Raw genomic sequence first — 23595 nt, forward strand, 5'->3', positions numbered from 1 at the left:
TCCTTTTACTTCTTTCTCTTGTCTTCTCTTTCTCTTGTCTCTGTCCGTCTCTTTGCTCTCTCTCTCTCTTGGTCTCTGTCTCTCTCTTGGTCTCAGTCACTCTCTCCGTCTGTCTCTGTCTCTGTCTCTCTCTCTGTCTCCACCTCCACACTCCACTGTCAAGTACTCACATGCTCAAGGATTAGTTTGACCTGACACACACACACAATCACACACAGACACACACACACAAACACACACACACAGACACACACACAGACACACACACACTCCCACCTGGTTAAATAATGACCTAGTCGTTAAGCAACCTTGCAGTGTGCGTAAAGGTTTAGCTAGACAGCCATTAGCGTGGTTCTATTCATTATTGTTCCATTCACTTAAATTAAAAGTATTTATTTATTTATTTATTACAGAATGTCTTCGACTAAATCACCTGAAAGCCGTACATGGTTAACCCAGTGCTGAAAGCCTGCTGCTTAATGGCTCAATTCTTCCTAATGTTTTCTAATTTATATTATTCCACGCTATTTTGTAATATTATTTTTTGTTATTATTGTTTCCTTGTTCCTTTTTTTCGTCACTGCTCAACTCACACAGCAGCTAATGGGCGTGCAACAATCACTTAAAGTGCCACGGTGACACTCCCATTGTCTCAGCAAAGTGTGTGTGTGTGTTCGAAAATAAGACTGCCGAAGCTTTGTTAATTTGATCAATATGGCTGGCAATATCCAAACTCTGACCACTTGTGTCAACAAACAATATGTTTACTTCATAACATTAGTACAACTCGCAACTGTAAGGTTTATTTGATTAGGGACAGATACAGAAACATAGATAAGCTTGAGACTTATGATGTTTGCATCATAGTGTTTTCAGTCAAAGCTAATCTATGACACGTGTCCCTAGTACCCAAATCCCAGCGTCCATACCCTCTGCATTATCCCCTGTGTGGCTTTCTCTCTCCTGCTCTCTCTCTCTCCTCTCACTCTCTCTCTGTCTCTCGCTCTCTCTCTCTAGCTCTGTCTCTGTGTCTCTCTATCGTTTGTGCTCTCGTCTGCAGATGTTGTCTGTTAAAATCTTCCTGCCTGGCCCCAGCTGGGCTATAGCAACACATGATGTCATCTAGGCCCTCCCTCTCCCTCCCGCCCTCCCTCTCTTCCTCTACTCACGTGCAACCAAAAGTGTGTGTGTGTGTGTGTGTGTGTGTGTGTGTGTGTGTGTGTGTGTGTGTGTGTGTGTGTGTGTGTGTGTGTGTGTGTGTGTGTGTGTGTGTGTGTGTGTGAATATTGTTTCTTGTTCTGTTCATTGTCATTTTGTTTTTTGTTGATTTCCTTTTATTGCTGTTGGGGTTCTGTTCATCTGCATAAAAACAATGAGGGAGAGGGAGGGAGACGGCCAGAGAGAGGGAGCTGGGGGCAGCTGTACAACAGTCACTTGCACACCCCACAGGAGGCCTTGGTGGTGGAGCCCCCTTGTGGCACAGCGGGGCCAGGGCAGCGTGTCTCATCGATCAGTTGCTTTGTCAGCAAACTGACCAGACACAGAGAGAACATCGTCTACTATCATGACATGTTTTGCCATTGGCTGCCCGAGCATCAGTCAAACGCCGTTGGCTGATCTGCCGTTGAGATGATGTTTTGGGAGCACCGGAGAGGACCCAGACAGACAGACGGCGGCACTGCGTACGTGTGTAGCCGTCGAAGGCCTGCCGTCCCAAGTGTGCTATCGATAACTTCACAATGCATCAACGAGTGCGTCATGTCAGTCAGACGCTCGGGTCACGTCGCCACATCAATCCATCTCCCGGGCCGTCCACAGACGCAGCGTTTCCCGCCTTCTGATCCACGCCCCCCCCCCACAACCCCCTTGGTCCGATCAATCTGCCGCGTCTCTCCCCTCATTTGCCCCGGGGGTGGGGGGGGGGGGGAGTAGGAGTAGGAGGGGTGGTGGGTGGTGGAGGGGTGGGGGGGGGGGTGCAGAGGAGTGATGGAGGCAGGGTTATGTTTCACCCCCCGCCCCCACACACACACACACACACACCCCACCTCTTATCTTTTAATGGCCCTGCTCTTTGTGTCCGAAGCCGCCCCCCCCCTCTCACCACCTGAGACAAACACAATGCAACACACACACAGAGGCGGATGCACATAAACACTTGTCGTGACACTAAAGCCTCTTCAAAGGCGGTGCTGTCAGTAGGCCGTCTGTCACCGCCCTCCTGCGGCGCCGCGGCCGTGATGGATCACCCCTCACACACACACACACACACACACACACACACACACACACACACACACACACACACACACACACACACACACACACACACACACACACACACACACACACACACACACACACACACACCCCTCACGCCCTCCATCTTTGCCCGCTGTTGTGCTTCATCTCCAGCTGCTGAGTCCGCTAGACAGAGCTGTCTCCCTCTGTGTGTGTGTGTGTCTGTCTTGTCTGGGCTCTTTCTACTCTCTCTACTCATGGCTGCTCCCCTGCTCAGGTGCACCACTACCTCTCCTGTGTTTCCCTTCAAAGACGGCCCTTCAGAATGCAGATGGAAGTATACATTCAAGAATATTGGCTCTAGGATCCAGCTCTATGTAGTAGATTGAGTATTAATGCTGTGTGTGTGTGTGTGTAGCCTTTCATTATGTCTGTTCAACCAGAGTGACAACCCCCCTGCCCAAACTCATCCATTGAGTCTATAGGAACCAAATACCCATGTGTAGCTGGACAAGGCCTACACACACGCACACGCATGCATACACACACACACACCCCAATCAAGGTCCAAGGTCATTGCATGAAGCCCTGGTTTCAGCCTCACACTTTAATGGCAGCGGTCTCAATGTCACTCCTCAGACACTCTGGGAATCTCAGAGAGAGAGAGAGAGAGAGAGGAGGAGGAGGAGGAGGGGGGAGGAGGAGCCAGAGACTCCCAGAGGCGGTGAAAAATGGGCCATAGAAATGGGAGAGAGGGGGAGAGAGAGATGGGGGTTGTTCCTCACGGGTGGCTAGAAGTGACAGGGGGGAAAGTCAACATGGAGGAGGGCTGAGAGCAGGACTGTTTGTGTTCAGTAGAAGTTGTCTTTCATTGTATTGAAGTCTCCTGCACCCTCCATAGAAGCTCAGCGAACCTGTTACAAACATACTCATGGGAGTGAGGTTTGCTTCTTTGGAAAGGTAGAGAAAGGAATCAAGCGGAGGAGGAGGATCTAGATGGGAAGCAACATGTGTTGATATCAAGCCAGAGAGAGGGACAGAAAGAGAGACAGAGAGAGAGGCATAGAGAGAGAGAGACTTATAAAGAGAGACATATAGAGAGACATAAAGAGAGAGACCCAAAGAAAAATGTATGTATAGAGAGAGACAGAGAAAGAGAGACGTAGATGGAGAGAGAGGCATAGAGAGAGACGTATAGAGAAAGAGACAGAGGCTCTGAGTGGCAGGCAGGGGTTCCCCTGCTGGCTCCAGCCGGCCATGGAACCAGACACCACCACAGTTGTGAAGCATGCATGCATGCCCACATCCTCACGCATAGGCACCCAGGTTCTGTCTCTCACACACACACGCATACACCACAGCGTGCTCGGGTTTCTTATTGAATGCTGTTCCCGTCATGCATGCAGTTACAAACACCTTATGCACGGGCACAGATTTATTTCAGGGTCTTGGGACAACCATAGCAAACACTGGACTATAGAGTTATACTTTTAATGCCGGTAAATATTATTGTCATGTGTGGATGGGGTTTCATCCTCCATCTTAAGCCGCCACATACCGTCTAGCCATCTGCTCAGAGAGGCAGCGGAAGATTTGTCCTATCTCTCTGTACGTCCGTCCGTCTCTCCGGCCCGGGCCTGTCACCGTAACTCATGTCAACATGGAAGGTTTATCCTCCAACAGTATCGTCTGTCTGTGGTTTATGTGTACACGACATCCCGGAGTACATCTAAACCTTTGCGGGTTTAATAGCGGCGGACTGGTATCTCAGCTTTACAAAGACTTTCAGCGCGCAGATACGTTGTAATCTAGATAGTTGATCTGTGCTTTGTTGAAATTGAGGCGTCCTTTTTATAGCGCTGCACATTAATTCACCATGGTTGGTCGTCTTTGAATGGAGTTGTACTAGTTTTATCAGCTTAAATGAACCTTTTGAGGTAACGTGGCGACACGTTACCTCAAAAGGTTAATTTAAGCCGATAAAAACAGTTTTGTCTGAATTGATAATGATAAGGAATGTGCTGCTTAAATGGTTGAAACATCAGCGAGAGAGGCTAACGCTAACCTATGTGTATGCACGATATACATCCATCTTAACATTTCGTTCTGGTATTCAGAATCCATACGTGTGTCACGTTCCATTTCCATGGTTTAATAGTTTACTACGCAGTCGGCGGTGAGTGATGTCCGGGCCGGCTGATGGAGTACAGGGGGAGACGACACGTCTCTGTGGTTCGCTCTTCCATCACAATGTTCCTTTACATGCGGCTCTTTTCATCCGACATGTGGTGGTTTCACCTCTGACCCCCGGCGTGGCCGAACCGCAGTCTGACCTCCCATCAGATCGCTTCTCCGTCAGAGCGTCTGGCTTCCATCAGCGCGTGCGCTTCTCTCACGCTCAGTGACTTCCACTCCCTTTTTCCTACTCCTTTTCAGGAATATCAATTGAATATGTCATATTCTTTTCTTTTTTTTCTTATTTGTGAAATAATTTGTTTTTTTGTTTATAAATGTTATTTATTTTTTAAATGTTTTGTATTTTTGATGTTTGATTTATATTGATATGTCTGAAAAAAATTTGATCAATTAAAAAAATATGTATATATCTCCGCCCTCCCACCCTGATCCCCGCCCTCCTCCTCCTCCTCCGCTCCCTCTCTGATGTCACTTCCTCCCTCCTCCCCTCCAGGCCTCCAGAGTGAACGGGCTGACGCGGGGCGCAGCGGCGGGCGCCAAAAAGGGGCGGGACTTCCGGCTGCCGTCCAGAACTGTGAAGAAGTACACCGCCACCGTGTCCAAGGGCCACGTCACCTACACCAAAGCCAAGCAGAGGGACCTGGGCAAGAAAACCAAACCACTCAGCAGCAGCAGCAGCAGCAAACACATCAACGGCAGCGTGGCCGCTGCTCACAATCACAGCCACAATCAGCACAGCCAGCCAGCAGCCGGCCCCGCGCCGGCCCACTCAGGGAGAGCAGTGGCGGCGGCGTCAACACCGCCAGCCCACCACAGCAATGCAAAAACCCGCAAACAGGTGCTAATGTCCAACGGGGGGCTGCTGCACAAGGTGGCCGCGGGCACCCGCCTTAACGGCCGTCTCAACGGGCAGCGCCACAACTACCAGGCCCAGGCCCAGGCCCAGGCGCAGGCCGATGGCCAGGGCCGCGAGGGCCTGCGCCACTCCAAGCGGCGCCTGGAGTCGTCGGGCGGCAGCGAGGCCAAGAAGCCCGTCGCCGCGGCAACAGCCGCCGCCGCCGCCGCCAGCACCGTCGCCGCGGCCGAGGCCAAGAAGGCCAAGCTCCAGGCCCCGCCCCTGGAGACGCGTAGCAACAGCAGCATGGGCAGGAAGGCGGGCCTGCAGGAGAAGGCCGCCGCCCCTTTCGCGCCGGTGACCAACGGACACGCCCCCGAGCCGACCGCCGCCATGGCGCCCTCCGCCCCGGTCGCCCTGCCCTCCACGCCCCCTCCCCGACAGAGCCCGCCCCCCTCCACACCAGCAGCCAGCACGGAGCCAATCAACACGCGGCCCAAGCGGGCGTCGGCGGGCAAGCTGATGTTGATCCGACAAGCACAGCAGCAGCAGCAGAGCAGGTCTCACGCTCGCAGCTCCTCCTCCTCCTCCTCCTCCACCTCCTCGTCCTCCTCCTCCTCCACCTCGTCCGCCTCCTCCTCCTCCTCCTCCTCCCCCGCCCCGGGCCACAACCCCGGCCGCGCCGGCACTACCTCAGACCCCCAGCACCCGGCGGCCGCCGCCTCCCCCTCCCTCTCTACCTCCTCCCCCTCCTCCTCCCGGACGGGCCTCCACCCCAGCCCCCCCGGCCCGGCGGACCGGGACGGCGAGTGGGAGCGGGAGAAGGAGCTGTCCCGGCAGCAGGAGGGCGAGCCGGACCGGGAGCGCCGGCGGAGCCGCCCCGAGGGCTGGCCGTCGCTGAGCGCGGCGCCCGTCTTCCGGCCGGGCTCCCGGGAGTTCCAGGACCCCCTGGTGTACCTGGCGGCGGTGCGGGAGCGGGCGGAAGGGGCGGGGCTGTGCCGCGTGGTGCCCCCCCCCGACTGGCGGCCCGAGTGCAAGCTGAGCGAGGAGATGCGCTTCGTCACGCAGGTGCAGCGCGTGCACAAGCTGGGCCGGCGCTGGGGGCCCAACGTGCAGCGGCTGGCCTGCATCCGCAAGCACCTCAAGGCCCAGGGCATCCGCATGGACGAGACCCCCGTCATCGGTGAGCGGCGCGCACGCACGCATGCACGCACTCTCGCCTGCAGACACACCGCACACACAGAAACACCGCACACACAGAGACACTGCACATACACAGACACACACACACAGAGACACGCACACGCATGCACAGAGACACGCACACAGAGAGGCGCACGCATGCACACACGCGTACACATACATGCACACACACATGCAAGCATTCACACATGCACTAGCACACACGCGCAGTGCACACACACACACACACACACACACACACACACACACACACACACACACACACACACACACACACACACACACACACACACACACACACACACACACACACACACACACACACACACACTAGCTCACCTGATGAGGTAAACATGCGCTGCACAATGATTTGGATGATACAGTTTGAGAGTGGTCAGGCCGGGTTCTAGTCTCGCGTCGTACCAACAGTATCGTGCATGAGCTGTATCCACCCTAGGCCCCGACGTACTGCCCCTCCGCTGAACCGTCTGGAGCAGCGCTCAGACCGTGCAGTTAGGAGAGGATCTCCCTCTGGTCCGCTTCATTAACCGCGGCGGAGCCGTGCCAGGTTTCCTACGCTAAACCAGCAGTGTTCATATCAAAAGGGCTGATAAAGATGTGATGGTAAAAGACCAAACCGAGCCAAGACTCACAGAGAGACTTAAAAAGCAGTCGCAGCCGTGCCCGGCGCAGACCCGTTGCAGCGCGGGCCAACACCGGTGGTCATTTGTCTTCAGAGTCCCCCCTCCCCCCCCCACCCCTCTTCAAGGGTAAAGGCAGCCAGACGGGGAGGCAGGGGCTGACAGCTTTGACAAACGACGTGAAGTCTGATATCTGGGGATCGCATTGTAAAAACCGGAGCCTGGGACCCCAGACAGGCTTTGCGCTTTATTGGTGTACAGAATGGGGTGTTTCATGCTTCGGTCTGGCCGTATCGCTTTACACTCGCTGTTCAGGCTTGTCTGCCGCTATGGTAACACAATGTTTCAGGATGGAAACAGTGGGGGAAAAGAAACGAATTTTCATCAAAACATTGTTATACTATTTTTTATTATAATGTAAGATAGAGACGAATTGCTTTGTAAATCTGGGATGGGGACATTGGGGAAACAATCTAATCTAACATATGATGGGGTATGATATTATTGATCGATATCAGTATAGTCCAATCTAACATATGATACGTTATGATATTATTGATCTATATCAGTCCAGTCCCACATGCCCGTGGAGGTGGTAACGGCAGCACAGAGGGTTGGCTCCCACCGTCTGCATCGTGTTCTTATTTCCTCCATTTCCCCTCCTCGCCGGGCTCCCAATAACCTCTATTGTCCCCCGAGGCGTCTCACAGGGGGTGATGCTCGCCGTGTAGGGGGCTATTTATTTATTCCTCTAAAGACCGCGCCGGGCAGCCAGAGATGTGAATCAGCACAGGTGTGTGTGTGTGTGTCTGAGGCGCGGTACCACTGGCGTGTCACCTGCTGCTCTCCCGCCCGGCGATGGTAGATTCCAATATGTGTGAGCAAAGGGGCCCCCAGGGGCCAAGCAGACAATATCTTCCCCAGATTGGCCCCTGTCACCTCCCCGTTCCTCACAGCGGGGGGGAAATTATCTTACTGGGTTTTAAGAGGTGTGTGTGCGTGTGCGTGCGCATGCGTGTGTGTGAATGCACCACCCAGACAGAGGGTGGAGATACGAAGACGTATCTGTATGTTGGCGTTTGTCTGTCTCACCTCGATTCAGACTTAGACAGAGTTTTATTCCCAAGTCCTCATTGTGCGTTGAAGGGCAACAGGGCGTGTATTCAAAAAGGAGTGCCAGTAACTACACATCAAGATGGTCGTTTTACAATAGACACTCAGATAATTCAGCCCTAGTTTGCGGCTGTGATTACCCTGCTCTCTGCGACGCCCTGCTGACCGGCCACCCTACCGGCGGACACCCCAGCCGGCAGCAGCTCATAATAGAATTAAGCCAGCGGCGCACTTTTTCTTCTCCTCCTCCTCCTCCTCCTATTTTCCTATTCTCACTTTTTCTTCTCTTCCACCTCTTCCCCTACGACCTCCTCTTCCTCCTCTTCTTTACCTTACTATTACCATTACTTTTTCTCTTATTTTCCTCTTCCGCCTCCTACTCCCCTTCTTCCTCCTCCTCTTTTTCTAATCTTCCTTTCCCCCCCCCCCCTCCCCCCCCTGCAGGCGGCTGCGAGGTGGACCTGGCCCGCTTCTTCCAGCTGATCAACGACATGGGCGGCATGCAGCAGGTGATGGACCTGAAGAAGTGGAACAAGCTGGCGGACCTGCTGCGCATCCCGCGCTCCGCCCAGGACCGGCTGGCCAAGCTGCAGGAGGCCTACCTGCAGTACCTCCTCTCCTACGACTCCCTGGGCGCGCCCGAGCGCCTGCGGCTGCACGCCCAGGTGCTGCGCGAGAAGCGCAAGCTGGAGGCCCGCCGGGGCCCCCTGGAGGGCCACGTCGACCCCCTGCTGGCGGGGCCCGGCGGGGGCCTGGTGCTGCTGCCGCGCTACGAGCCCAAGAACGGGCTGGCGTGCGGCCTGGTGGCGGGCGCGGCCGGGGCAGGGCACCGGCGTGCCGGCGGTGGCGGCGGCATTGGGGCCGGGGCCGCGGCCTGCCGTCGCCTGCAGGAGCTGGAGGCGCAGGTGAAGGCGGGACGCCGCCGGCTCTTCACTCAGGAACAGCAGAGCGGGCGGCAGGAGGAGGAGGCCCTGTGTGGGGAGGAGGAGGAGGAGGAGGATGAAGAAGAGGAGGAGGAGGAAGAGGATGCAGGTGTCCTCAGCGACCAGCACAAGTGTATTTACAAGGTCAGTGTGCAGTTCCTCAAAATGTGTTCAGGTGGAGGAGCGTCTAATCCGTTGTGTTTTTGTAGTTGTAGTGGATCGTTTCTGTTCAGCAGTTTCATCCATGAACGATATTATTTTTAGGATTCACATTTCTCTCTAGAGGGTACAAAAACTTGAGCAAAGATATTCAAGCATTTAGTATTCGGCTCGCTTCCCTCTGGCCTCAAATCAACGGTTCAACAATACATCAACACCTGCACAACAAAAAAATCCACTTTCTCCTCCGGAGCACACTGGGTAATTCTTATCTCTGGGCCATGAACTTCCAGGGTTGGAGACGGGGAGACTTTCTTCTGGATTGTTATCACCCACAGAGGGGTTCAAACACAGACGTACAAATCGTCACCTCCTCAGTGTCGGCGCTATCGCGGGCGCGGGTGTCTGGGCGACGTGGCTGGTGTTAAAGAGGTTTCTACCTCAGGAGATAAGCACCGGTTCCTCCCCCAACAGAGAGCGCTGCTTCCTGCGTCATCACACCCCACAGGGCCACTGTGTGACTTCTGTGGATAAAACAAATTCATTACTCAAAAGTTTTCGTCCCCGGATTAGGATCGCAACCCCCCCAAACCCACTAACCGTCTGTGACTTTAAAGATGGCCTTTGTGTTTAGTTTGTGGTTCTTAAATTGCGCATGATGCATTTCTGTTTTAAATATCCCTGCTCCGCTGTGTGGGAGGAAGGGGTTGTCTTCCGGGATGTTCACTCTGCCATGAGTGTGCTCGTGAGAGGGGTTCCGCAAGTGTGTGCATGTGGGCAGCGTTTCATTTAAACAAGGTCCCACGAGCATATGCACATGTGAACGTGTGCACGTAGCGTTCCGCGAGAGGTGTTCAAACCACTGTGTGTGTGTGTGTGCACATGGGCGTGTGCACGGGTGCAGTGTTCGGTAATATAGGTCAGCGAGGAACGGAGCCCATTGCCAGCCCCGGACCCCGGGCCCCGTCTCCCCCCCCCCCCCTGCTCAGGGGTCCTGGCTGGCTGCCATCTCCCTGCATGTCAGATGTCCTTGTGTTTACCCCCGGCCCCCCCTCGCCCCTTTATTCCCCTTGAACCCCCCCCCCACCACCCCTGCTCAAACATCTGCCCACTTCCTATTTTGCTATTTCACCGGCATCCTCCCCCCACCCACCGTCCCCCCCCCCCCCCCCCCACACATACACACACACATACATACATGCCCGCATGCACATACACGTATATATACATGCGCGCACATACACATATACATGCATACACAATTCATCAATGCAAACATTGGTATACACACGCAGGCACATACAAACACACACACACACACACACACACGCATATCCCTGGTGAGTCACACTCCTGACCTATGGATGTGTTTCTCTGCGCCCGTCCCCCCGGCCCCCCCGGCCGGCGGCCCCCCGTCTCACACTCGGAGACGGAGCGCCGCAGGTAACCACGTCTGTCACAACACGGTGACGGACACGGGCGGACGCCGTACGACCCCTCCCCTCTCCTCCCCCCCCCCCTCCCTCTTCCCCCTCGCAGTATCGCTGGCTCAGATTGCCCTGTGTATGTTTGTCACCCAGACTCGCCCCCCCCCGAGGGAGGGATGTGTGTCTTTGTTCCCCCCCCCCCCCAGAGAACAGCGTGCCGGGGAAGAGATAAGCCCAGCTCCGGTGACGGCTGCTGGCCCCCGCTACGGATTAGCTTCCCAGCGCTAGCCCGCGGCCAATGCTCCGGCATAAACAGTGATTGCATATTCTTATCAAAGATCTTACAAAATTATATATATATATATATATATATGAAGATACTTATATTATATTTGTGTTGTGTTTAGCTTTTTTGGGGGGATTTTATGATGAGATCCCCATCTCTCTCCACCGCGGACGGAGAACAACTGTCAACCCGGGAATGCTTTGGGAGGAACCCAGGAAGGCTTTGGGAGGTACCTGGGAACTCTTTGATAGGAACCCGGGAACGCTTTGGGAGGAACCCGGGAACGCTTCGATAGGAACCCGGGAATGCATTGGGAGAGACCCGGGAACGTTTTGAGAGGAACCCGATATCTACATAAAGAGCAGCTCAACACCTGAAGATAACGACACGCTGATACGAAGGAGGAGAGTTTTACATGAGTTTCGCATTAGCGCACAATAAATAGTCTCCCTGCTCGTAGTCACGGCGACGGCGGCCCTCTTTCAGGGCCGCTCTCAACGTCCCGGACCTCAGGGTCGGCAGATTTATGGGCCCCCCTCCTTTGGAGGGGGGCCCCTGGGGTAGAGGGGGGGGGGGATCTGTCAGAGACGTGCGGGCGGAGAGGTGAAGGAAGATGGAGACTTATCTGCTCAAACCCCCCCCCCGCGCCTGTCAGACGCACGCAACACTTGCACGCCGCCCCACGTGCATGCTCACCATGTGTGTGTGCGCGGTTCACCCAAAGGCCAGCGTGGTTGTTCCTGTGTTTCATCGTGAGGTCCTCTCCCTCGCCCCCGATACATTGTTCTTCCCTTCCTCCGTCCCGGAGGAGAACCAGAGTCGCAGGTCCGGGCTCGAGCACGGGAACGCTGTCTTATCGTAACGCGATGGCCGTAATCTGATCAAAGTGAGGTTAATCCGAGGTTTACTGAGTCCAAGCGCCGCCGTGTGTCTCCCCACGCTCGAGTCAACTGTCAAATCTGAAAAAATTTGGATTTCAAATAATAACAGCGAATGACTTTTACCTTGAAGATCCCGTCCGTATTGATCCCCCCCCCCCTCCAGAGTACACTCTGTTCTTTCTCCTCAGGTCTAATGGTTCCATCTGTTTTTTTGGGGGGGTTTTTGTTCCTCTTGCAGGGGAAATCTATGTCTCTGACCAACTTCTTCAGGATAGCTCGGAACACCATGACCATGTGCTTTAACAAGGACCCCGGGGAGGCCGAGGTGGAGGTGAGTCCCAGGGACGAGGCAGCCCTGCTTACCCAGCCCTTTAAAGCCTTTATAGTCAATACCACTTCAGTCCTACCATACTGGTAGCACAATACCACTTCATCCGTCTTATGCGACTTGTCAGATCCGACTTGTTACTTCTAGACTTTGTGAGAACAAACACAAAGTCTAGAAGTCTAGAAAGTAATCATTAGCCAATGAGTATGGCCTCAGCTAGTACGCATTTAACAAGGACTTAGCCGTATGCTAGTGGTGTAAACAGTACTGAGTGTTGTGTATTGTGTATGCTGTGTGTAGTGTTGACTCTGTTCTTCTCTGGCCCCGCGCAGCAAGAGTACTGGAGGATTGTTGAGCAGAGAGACTGCCACGTCGCAGTGCATCATGGGAAGGTGGACACCAGTACTCATGGGAGTGGATTCCCAACGGGAAAATCAGAGCCATTTTCAAAGTAAGGAAGCCCAACACTTCTCTGACGATGTACACAAGATAAATACTAGCAGTTCTAAATATTCCTCCAAAAAAGGTTGCAAGTGAAGACATTCTCTGCACTGCCAAACTTTGAGGATATAAATATGACTTATAATAAGCACCTTTCGAAAAGGGCTTACAAAGTGCTTTACCAAACGATGCCGCAATAAATAAGACGGTACATACCGACACTGTAATCCAGAACTAAATCCTAAAAATCCATAGAAAAAAGGTGTTGAATTAATGCGCATTTTGTGTTCCTCAGACACGGATGGAACCTCACCGTCCTGCCTAACAACTCTGGATCCATTCTGAGGCATCTGGGTGCTGTGCCCGGTAAGAACGCTGACCCACGCTGCCTGTCTCCCTCCACACACACATGGCCGCACTGCCTCCCCCGCACGAGGGGGGAGAGGCATGTGGCGCCCACAGACTCATCCATCTTCTTTAGTGTCCCCCACCTGAGAGGGAGATATGTTAGGATGTGCACACACTTGTTCCTTCACTTCTAAACGCAATAAATAATGTCCTCCTCCCCCTCACCTCTTCTGTCTCCTCCTGGCTCCTGCCTCTCTCCTCTCCTTCTGCTCTCCTGTAACCTCCTCCCTGCCATCTGTTCCCCTCCCCTTTCTTCTCCTCTCCTCTTATCTCCTGTCCTCTCCTCTCCCACCTCCTCTCCTCTCTCCTCTCCTCTCCCACCTCACCTTGCCTCCCACCTCCTCTCCTCTACCCCCTACTCCTCGCCTCTCCTCTTCTCTCCTCTACCACCTCCTCTCCTCTACCGCCTCCTCCACTCTCCTCTCCTCTCCTCCCCTCCTCTCCTCTCCTCTACCTCCTCCTCTACCACCTCCTCTCCTCCTTCTCTCTTCCTCCTCTCCTCTCGCCTTTTCTCCTCTCCTCCTTCTCTCCTCCTCCTCTCCTCTCCCCTACCACCTCCTCTCCTCTCCCTTCTCCTCTCCTCCTCTCCTCTCCTCTCCTCCTTCTCTCCTCCTCCTCTCGTCTCCTCTAGGGGTGACCATTCCCTGGCTGAACATTGGCATGGTCTTTACTACCTCATGCTGGTCTCGAGACCAAAACCGCCTTCCATACATAGATTACCTACACACTGGTGCTGACTGCATTTGGTGAGTACAGACCAGAGAGAACCGCACCAAACCTGCACGACTTCACGCCACTTTCCTCCTCTTGTATATATTTTTATATTGGGTCAAACACTCGGCTATGGGTCGACGCAACGCAACGCAATGACCACACAGACGCTTCGACACAGTCGTGAACCTGTTTTGGTCCTGCGTCGGGTTTAAGTGAGCGGACCAATCACAGCCCCTGCTTGCTGCCGCCTCGACGGAAGGTTACAATTTTGGGGAGGCACACGTCAGGCCCTTGCGGTGGACGCAAGGAGGGTCCGCAAGGACGCTATCGGTCCATAAACCCCCTTGCCTTGCGTCGACGTGGAACCATAACTAAGCCTTAGCAGTTCACAACCAAACGACGCACACCTCTTCCGTATCAAACGGATTAATGCAGGACCTGCAGGTAGATAATCCGCTTAGAGTGAAGACTTCCCCCCCGAGGCTATTGGCCGCTGACGCTGTCCGTCTCTCTCTCTCCCCTCAGGTATTCTGTCCCTGCGGAGGACAAGGCCAACCTGGACAAGGTGGTCCACACGCTGCTCCAGGCCAACGGCACGCCCGGCCTGGACATGCTGGAGAAGAACATCATGGTAGGTGGTCCGCTCCAGACTCCCTCTCTAGTGGGGGGGACGGCAGGAGTGGGAGAGGGACCAGACAACCGCACCAGCTCTAGAGTGCTGCGTCACTAAATGTAGATATAGATACACTAGATATTTTAATTATCAGGAAGAAAAAAAACGGTATTCATGATATTCTTCTTCTATTCGTGTCTTTGAAGCTGGTTGGTTATGACAGTTTCCAATTTCTTTAGACAGTCCTTAGTATTATTTTTGAACACTGTGAGATCCTTCCATTCATTCGTTTCATTAATGATATTGATGATCTGAGATACGACAAATATATGAATGAATAAATAAGCCTCCCCTGAACTCATTTTCCGTTCCACGTGTAAGCTCCTCCTCCTCCTCCACGACTATTAAATACGTTCTCCATTGTTCACCCTGTGGCCTCTTCCTCCTCCTCTACTATTAAGGAGGCTATTAAATACGCCTCAACGGTTCCCTCTTCCTCCAGATCTCCCCGGAGGTGCTGTGTCGCGAGGGCATCAAGGTGTACCGCACGGTGCAGCGCTGCGGCGAGTTCGTGGTCTGCTTCCCTGGGGCCTTTGTGTCCAAGGTGTGCTGCGGCTACAACGTGTCGGAGACGGTGCACTTCGCCACGCCGCACTGGATGGACCTGGGCTACCAGGCCGCCAAGGTAACGCCGCAAGAACTACGCTACCCAGAATGCCTCACAAACAGTGGGGGGGTGGATGTGATACACGGCCTCGGGCAGCTTGGGATTTGTAGTCCGCCAACGCCACGTTGGCTAGTCATTGTTTATGTTGTGCGTTTTGTTTTCGGATTCTTAATGAAGTTGTTTTTGTCCCAGGTTTTGGGTTTGTGTCGGCTCGTTGCTGCCCCCTAGTGGGCGGCGAAGTGTAGTTATACAAGGACTTGTGTGAATGGATTATTTATTTAAAAACCATTAATTCATTAATATGCATTGAATCACTCCTGACTATTAAATAATACTCCTCTACACCACATACATTGTACAATAACTTGTATAACTGTATTTACCTCATTACCTCACAGAAACTAAACCTCAGAAAATACTTTTTGCAATCAATCCCAAAAATATGAAGGCAGATTATTCTTTGTAAGGCTTGAGACAGGAACCCTGCTCCCTGCTGGTACCCAGCGTTCAGCCCGTCCTTCCCACCGCTCTGTAGTGGAGTTCCTCATGGCTTTTTTCCCCCGGACAGGACCTGAAATGCCGGCGCATCGCCAAGCCCTTCTCCATGGAGAAGCTGCTGTACCAGATCGCCTCGGCAGAGTCCAAGAGGGAGAACGGCTTCCTGCTCACCACCATCGCTGCCCTACTCAAAGACCTCAGGTACACACACACACACACACACACACACACACACACACACACACACACACACACACACACACACACACACACACACACACACACACACACACACGTGGGCTGCACACTCGGCTAAATACACACACACCATAAACGTACTGTATTGTAGTAACGAACACACACATATTTTAAATCGTCATCAAGGAAAAACACACACTTTGTTTTGTTAAGAACACAGACAATAACACAGGTTATTTTGTAAGGACACACTCGCCCACACACACTTAGTTTTGGTTTAGAACAGACACAAACAAACACGTTACGTTGTGGTCAAGGGCACACTCGCCCACACACACTACATCGTACTCAAGAACACAAACACACTTTGTCGCAGTGAAGAACGCACGCACACACATTTTTCTTTCTGAAGCTAAATCAATAGCATCGACCAATAGGCATCCAGCTGGCTAACGGCCGCCCCCCTGGTCCTCGTCCAATAGGAACATGGAGATGCGCCAGCGGCAGGAGCTGTTCCAGGCGGGCCTGCTGTCGTCGGCGCGCTACGGCACCCACGACGGCAGCCTGGGGCCCACCGAGAGCCGCAAGAAGCCGCGCGGGAAGTGGCTGCCGCTGGAGTCCTCGGAGAGACGCTGCCAGACCTGCCTGCACCTCTGCTACCTGTCCATGGTGAGACCACCGCCCGCAGGGGGCTTGGGCGGCCAGAGGGGCTGGGGGGCCTGGTGGCTGGGGGCCACAGGGGCTTGGGGGGGCCAGAGGGCTGGGGGGCCAGGGTGCTGGGGGGCCCGGGGCCAGAGAGATCGGACGCCAGAGGGCTGGAGGGCCAGGGTGCTGGGGGGCCAGGGAGATTTTACAACGGCTTGTACTTGATAATCACGCTCACACCTGTTTAGTAAAACACGGGACCTTTAATAATATTTGGTTTTGGGAAACATGGAGGTCAAACTTTGGTGGTCCAACTGATGAGAATCTGATGAGCCGTACATCCCAGACAGATTTTTTTTTTTTTTTTAATTCAATGGCTGTAATAAGCTTGAGTCTGTTAATCTAGTCGACGTGAATCATTGTTCCACTCTATTTTTGAGTGCCTGGAATGTTCCATTAAGGACTGAAGGTGGGCATGTGGAGCTAGAGAAGTGCCTTACCTGCCTGGTCATTTCAGATCTAGTGTTGGTGATGTTTGCACATGTACGCTGGACTGGGTCAAGTTGTAGTCTGGGTTTCAATCCCCAAGGTGTGCACCGTCTAACCTGTAGGCCTCCCGGCTCTACGGCCCTACCGGCTCTGTGATAACATGTCTTCACTGGGCGTGTCCGTGGCTCAGGGCTCCTGGACGACTAACGAGGCTCAGGGCTGCTGGACGACTGACTAATGTGAGCTCTCCCCCATCCATCAGGTGGTCCAGGAGACGGACAATGTGGTCTTCTGTCTGGAGTGTGCCCTGCGCTACGTGGACAAGCACAAGTCCTGCAGAGGCCTCAAGATGATGTACCGATACGATGAGGTGTGTGTGTGTGTGTGTGTGTGTGTGTGTGTGTGTGTGTGTGTGTGTGTGTGTGTGTGTGTGTGTGTGTGTGTGTGTGTGTGTGTGTGTGTGTGTGTGTGTGTGTGTGTGTGTGTGTGTGTGTGTGTGTGTGTGTGTATATGGTACATGGTTTGTCTGTTCACAATGAAACAATACCCCCCTCGATCCTGCAGGGGGAGCCATAGGTTTGTTGTATCATGTGCAATTTAATGCTTGTTCAACCACAACCAGGAATAGCATTACTTCCTTCCTTTTTGCAATGTCTTTATTGAAACCAAAACATTAGTATAGGTTTGCGGTTCTGATCTTTCTCATTTTCTCTCTCTGACTTTCTTTCTCCTTCTCTTCCACTTGCTCTCTCTCTCTTTCACTTCCTCTTTCCCCTACTTTCTTTCTTTCTTTCTCCTTGCTCTCCTTTCTCTCTCTCTCTCTCTCTCTCTCTCTCTCTCTCTCTCTCTCTCTCGCCCACCCCAGGAGCAAATCAACAGCTTGGTGAACCAGGTGTGCGGCAAGGCCCTGGGGAAGAGCGGAGGAGGAGGCGTGGCGGTGGGGGTCGGTGGAGCGGGCGGGGGTGGAGGCGGCGGCGGCGGCGGGCTGGTGGTGGTGGGGGGGGGGGATCTCCGCCACAGCCCCAGCCAGGGGGTCAAAGCCTCTCCGGCCAAGCGGGGCCCCCGCAAGCGTGCCACGGTGGAGGTGTCCCTCTCTCGCCTCAGCTCCGCCCACATGCCCAAAGCGGCGGCGGCCGTGTCCTGAGTGACCCCAAGACCCGCCCCCCATACCCCCCTCGTCGCCCCGTGCCCACGCCCTGCATAAGCCCCCCTGCTCCTTCCTTCCGTCGTGTTTTCTTTTGTTTTCCTACAGCTCGGTTCCCGACCGCCCACCCATATTCTAAAATATGATTGTGAGCTTTAGACGCAAAGATGACCCCGTGATATTCACCCTCCCCCCTTAGTACGACAAGCTTGCTTCTAAGAAAAGGAAAAAAAAAAACGGAAACAGCGAGATGTCAGTGTTTTTTGCACTAGCGTGAAAGAAGAATTTATTTTTTGTTTGACTTGTTCCTCTCTTCACTTTTCTTCGAGTCGTCCATTTTTTTTTTGTTTTCCTCCCTAGCATTAAGTGTGAAGTTCACTGGTGGACTTGATGAGCCCGAAAATAAACTCCTCCTCCCTCCCCCTACCCTAAACACCAACCGACACACCCTAACATGAAGAGGGTAACCATGGTTACCCAGCTGCCTCCCCTCCCCCCCCCCCACCCCCTCACAACACAGGTTCCTCATCACGAATCACTTAACTGTGAACGCAAGGCGGACGACAGAGGGGACGTTGGTTTTAACTGAAATCCCCCCCTGACCCGGTTTTTTAATGTAACGTTTAAGTGACACCAAGTAGTGACCCAAAGTTTGGCTCTGTCCTCGCTTCTCAGGACGAGTGGAGTCCATTTTATTTTGTTGTTGTTTGTTTCTCGGTCTCTGCCACGGCCCCCCCTGCGGTGTGGCACTGAACGCGTTCGACGGGAAGGGGGCCCGGCGAGACGAGGTGAAAACTTGAAAAAGCGGATGACGTTTTTAATTTCTTTGTTCGAGTTTATTGTTCCTTTTGATTATGTTCTATTGTGGGTTTTAGCTTTTTTTGTTTTTACTAGCTCATATTTTTTATTGGGTTTTCCCCCTCTACTTTATCGCTGACATCGCTTTCTCTTGGTGTACGTGAGAACGGAGTGTGCGTGCGTGCGGGGGGTTGGGGGGGGGGGGGCGGTGGCCCCTTCCCCTTCCCGGCGCTCGCTAGGGGGACCTGTGCCTGATACACTGCGTGGAGGTCCATGTTATTTGGTGCTGTTGGTTAGAATTACTGTATAACAATACAAAAAGATGAAAGATCCGGGTGAGGGGGGGCGGGGGAGGAGAGGTCGGCAGTTGGCCGAGTCCCTTCCCCCCCGGTCCGCCCCCCCCCCCCCCCCCCCCCGTCCCCGTCCCACAGGGCGGGAAAGCCGAGAGAGAGAGAGAGAGGGCTTTCCCCGCTCCTAAATGATGTGCAATCGTGTTAACATTCCATTCTTCCAGTCGTCTCATTTCAGCTGTACCGGTAAACATATGAATTATTATATTATATTATAATTATTTTTGGGTGTTTTCAATCTTTTTGTTTCCTCTTTTGTTTTGTTTTTATTCTAATGTGCTATTCTGAGTAGAGCCACTAGTCAAAGAGTGTAAAATGTGAAATACAGAGTCCCACGTTGTTTTTTCGTTTTCTTCCCTCTTTACCGCTGAGACTTTTTCATTGGATTCCCCCGCCCTCGCTCGCCCCGCCCCCATTTGCAAACGTATCAAGACTTAAAACGGCAACGACAACGAAAAATCTCCCTTTTTTTTGTACATAATCCTGTATATTTCTTTAAAAAAAAATACTTGAGCCTTTTTTCTGGGGTGAAGGAAGAAGGAAGGAGGGCAGGGAGAGGGGGAGAGAGGGAGAATACTTTCTGGTTAAGGAAGAGGAGGAGGAGGAGGAGGTGCCGATGAAGAAAAAGCCTTACATTATCCTTTCTTCATCCATGTGAGTTGTGACTGGGTTGCTCCGTTTTAAAGCGTGTATAAAAACAAAATTAAGTGCTGCTTATATCAGTAAGAAAGGAGACGAGGAGTAGCAACCCCCACTCCCCCCCCCCTCCCCCACACACACACTCCCCTCCCCCCCAACCTAGTTCTGTTTGTTTAGCTTTACTTTTTTAAAGAAAAGGGAAAAAAAAATGATATCATCACAAAAAAATGGGTTTTTACATTTTCATTACTGAAAATTCAAGGAGAATCTAGTAGCTACTCATGTTGCACTGAGCTTGCCAGTGGTGACTGTCAAGAATAAATCCTACTATCCAGTTTGTTGGTTGTCCTTCCTCCCAGAAGAATGAACTGTTTTAGGACTATTTAATGAAACGCCAAGTCGGGCGTTTTCAACATTTAAAAAACTAAATAAAATAAGTGGTTGTCGAGTTTTTATGGCCTTACGATATATTTTATTCAAACCGGTCTTCTTTGCCCCGGACACTCTGGTGCAGTTATGTTTTTTGAGTTGTTCTGCATTTTCTACAGTATAAAGTACTTTACTCTGGGGTCCATGGGCCACTTAATTTATTAGTACCGTGTCTCCGCCTTTCCCACACGGAAAGAGAGTCCCATGTTGGTTGTATTGACAGTTTTTTACTTTTTGCAGTTTATACCTAAAGGTTTAATAAAAACTTGCTGACAATTCACTGTCATTTCCAACCTGTGTCTTTGTAATGATTTGAAGAGAGGAGGGGAGTCACAGGAGTTTATTAAGACAAACTTCAGTTAAAGGGAGGGCTGTCTGTATGGGCTGGTGAATTATTGTTACAGGAACATGGAGCATTAAGGAGTTTGGGGGTTACCTTTCAATTGGGACAATCACACAATATCATAGACGGGGCAAAAAAGCTCACCAACAATATCAAAAATAGTCTAATAGCCTCCTTAGCAGGGGTATACTGACTAGGGTCAGCCCTATGTTCCCACATTTCTAAGGATTTATTTTTCACAGAAAATTGGGCCCTATGTTCCCACTTTTTTCCCACAAGATTTTTCCTCAATGAAACCCTATGGTCCCACATTTCTAGGACATTTTGAAAATTAGGTCTTGTGTTCCTTATTTCCCTTCAATGTATGCCCTATCTCCCACAATATTTTTGTAAGCACTTTATAGTTAATAAATTAGTAATTATTTTCCACAATATTTGGTGAAAAGCCTAGCAGACAGGGTTAGGGTTAGAGCTAACCCTAGCTCAATTCCGACTAGATGTTGTGGCTCAAGTGAGGCCGGTGCCAGTAAAATGTGGGAACATAAGGCCTAATTTTGAAAAAAAAAAAGAATCATAGAAATGGATAGGCATGCTCCCTACTGACTCAGCGAATGTGTTTAAAACAAACCTCATCAACAAATCAACAGTTTGTACCCGTATGACTGCAAAGATAATTTATTCAAACTTGTCAGGATTGTAAACGTTGGAACCAAAGTCATCCTACCGCTTTTCATAATTTGTTTATTTAATCCCTGCTTCATTCTCTCCACCGGGCATCTGAGCTCGAACTGGCTTTTAGCCGCTCTGTCGAGTCTGAAACTGCATTAGCTTGTTCCACCACAAGGGTCATTAAATATAAACGCCAAACACACAATACACACACCGTTAAAGTATTCCGGTTCTCCAAGAGTGGATAAAAAAAGACTGTTTACTATGCTGTAAATATCAATTCCGTGTCACACAGTATAAATCGCACAGAGAGATGGGGACACCGGTTCAAGTCCCTGGCCCAGCGCTATATTTCTCCGCAAATCCGTTACTTGACGTCCCGGGTGGATGAAGACTTTATTACCATCAAGAAAGCGATTCAGCGGCAGACGGGCAGCGGTAAAGAAGTCCGGATATATGGCGGAGAGTGCAGGCTGCTGCAGTCACACGCAGAAATTCAACATTTCTCCACAAAAAGAGGAGCTGGAGACTGTAACCGCCATCGTCACAAGTACGGAACTATGGGTCCAGACTGTGCTGTGCTGTGGACCGGATCAAGTTCTGGTTCCTCCCCGCAGTTCTGCGATGGGAAGCGAAGCATTCTGGGAGATGGTGTTTGTGTGGGTATAGAGGGCTGGCTGTGATTGTAGTTCACCGAAGCAATTGTCGTTTATTTCTTAATTGTATTCATATCATTGATTAATATCCATACAAGAATAAAATGTTTATATTTATTACTGTTTAAGCAATAGGCTAAATAATTTTTAATTTGGCTTTTATTACACCAACGTTTATTATGATGGCTAGTTGAACTCAAAACGGGTGCTTTAGTTAAAGCTTGAAAGTGCATGTATCATCTATACACTCCAACCCCAAATTAACAAACACGGCTCACACAAGGTGTGTTCATACCTTGGTATTCTCAAATATTGACGTATTTTCCAGTTCCTTTATTCGGTTGTAAACATAAGGATAAAACACCATTGGATTTTGTAAACTGATCCATCTTTTTCTCCTTCTCGCAAAACTATTTCAATGCCTGTGTTTATGTTCAATGTGAGTGTGTCATTTATATTTGGATATGGTGACGTCATTGTCTCCCTGTCAGAAGGTACCGGGTTCGATTTCCAATGTCCGTAGTCTAACCTGTAAGCACCCTTAGAGCAAGACGCTCAACATCCTGCCAGCTCCTAAATATTCACTCTTTGGATTAAACCGCTAAAAGATCAATATAATAAGGTGGGGTTATGGCCCCTGAATTAACATGAAACCATGAGAATAACCCTAAAGTGGAGAAATATCTTTTCAAACTGTCCATTATGCAAAGAAGAGTCACGTTTTTCAATGTGTGTGTGTCTGTGTGTGTGTGTCTCTCTCACTCTCTACTCCACCCAAAAGAGTCTCCACCCTCCTCTTCAGTTCTTCCCAAGAGGAGCCCCCACTCTCTGCCCCCCCACCTCCTTGGGCCTCCTCCTCCTACTACTACTGCTCCTCCCACTGCGTCCTCCACCTCCCCCCTTCTCCTCCACCTCTCCGCCATCCTCCTCCTCCTCCTCCTCTCCTCCTCCATCCGTGTCCTGGCTGTCGGTGCAGGCGGGGGAGAGGGAGGAGAGCTTGTGACGTAGCTCCGCCTGGGTGGGCACCTTCAGGCTGATCTCTGTGGTGAAGGAATCCATGTCTGGACCTGGGGATGGATGGACGGACAGACGGACAGACAGACAGACAGACAGGTAGGTACAGGTTAGGTTTCAGTTACATTTACATTGATGGCATTGAGCAGACGCTTTTATCCAAAAATTGCATTACAATTTTCAGAATAAAGAGAAACAACAATATATCGCTGTCGGTGCAGTAGAGATATTCATAGAAACAGGTGCCAAGCACTTACAAATGCTAGGTTGACCCATTCCCCGTATACAACAGAGCATAGCTAGGATAAGACGGTACACAATGCTAAGTACTATCTTCAAGTGCCGGTTAAATGATCATCATTTCAGTTCAAAGCACCATGAGTGCAGGTGTGGGTGGAGGTTTTAGTCTCTCACATGTGTTTTCATGGAGTGTGTCATCCTATATCCACACCATGACACTGAATGGTACACGAGGGGGAGGTGTTATTTGTGAATGTGAATGTGATCCTGTCTTCCCTCATTTTATGCCCACAGTGACCTGGACACCCCCACCACCCCTGGTCTAGGATCAGCTGGTAAAGAACATGGATAATGAATAATCAATGGAAGCTTTCTGAAATAAGTCTACCAAATGATGACAGTGTCTTCCC

General features: G+C 51.6%; 2 protein-coding genes across 2 annotated transcripts in view; one reads left to right on the forward strand and one right to left on the reverse strand.

Annotated features, from left to right (window-relative positions):
- LOC311365323 (protein Jumonji-like) overlaps window positions 1–19438 on the forward strand; it is a gene marked incomplete at its 5' end in the record, with an annotated part of 76301 nt that extends 56863 nt beyond the window's left edge. Inside the window, 12 exons of the mRNA XM_084484836.1 lie at window positions 4928–6452; window positions 8671–9293; window positions 12141–12233; window positions 12563–12681; window positions 12967–13037; window positions 13711–13825; window positions 14319–14424; window positions 14909–15091; window positions 15642–15772; window positions 16252–16438; window positions 17166–17273; window positions 17769–19438. Coding sequence (XP_084340962.1) covers window positions 4928–6452; window positions 8671–9293; window positions 12141–12233; window positions 12563–12681; window positions 12967–13037; window positions 13711–13825; window positions 14319–14424; window positions 14909–15091; window positions 15642–15772; window positions 16252–16438; window positions 17166–17273; window positions 17769–18047 — 3540 coding nt within the window. The 3' untranslated portion in view covers window positions 18048–19438. The remainder of the gene's footprint in view (window positions 1–4927; window positions 6453–8670; window positions 9294–12140; window positions 12234–12562; window positions 12682–12966; window positions 13038–13710; window positions 13826–14318; window positions 14425–14908; window positions 15092–15641; window positions 15773–16251; window positions 16439–17165; window positions 17274–17768) is intronic.
- A 1173-nt stretch (window positions 19439–20611) lies between these two features.
- dtnbp1b (dystrobrevin binding protein 1b) overlaps window positions 20612–23595 on the reverse strand; it is a 31034-nt gene continuing 28050 nt past the window's right edge. Inside the window, exon 4 of the mRNA XM_084485023.1 lies at window positions 20612–22998. Coding sequence (XP_084341149.1) covers window positions 22730–22998 — 269 coding nt within the window. The 3' untranslated portion in view covers window positions 20612–22729. The remainder of the gene's footprint in view (window positions 22999–23595) is intronic.

Source organism: Micromesistius poutassou (assembly GCF_964030765.1).
Source record: "Micromesistius poutassou genome assembly, chromosome: 20".
NCBI lineage: Eukaryota > Metazoa > Chordata > Actinopteri > Gadiformes > Gadidae > Micromesistius > Micromesistius poutassou.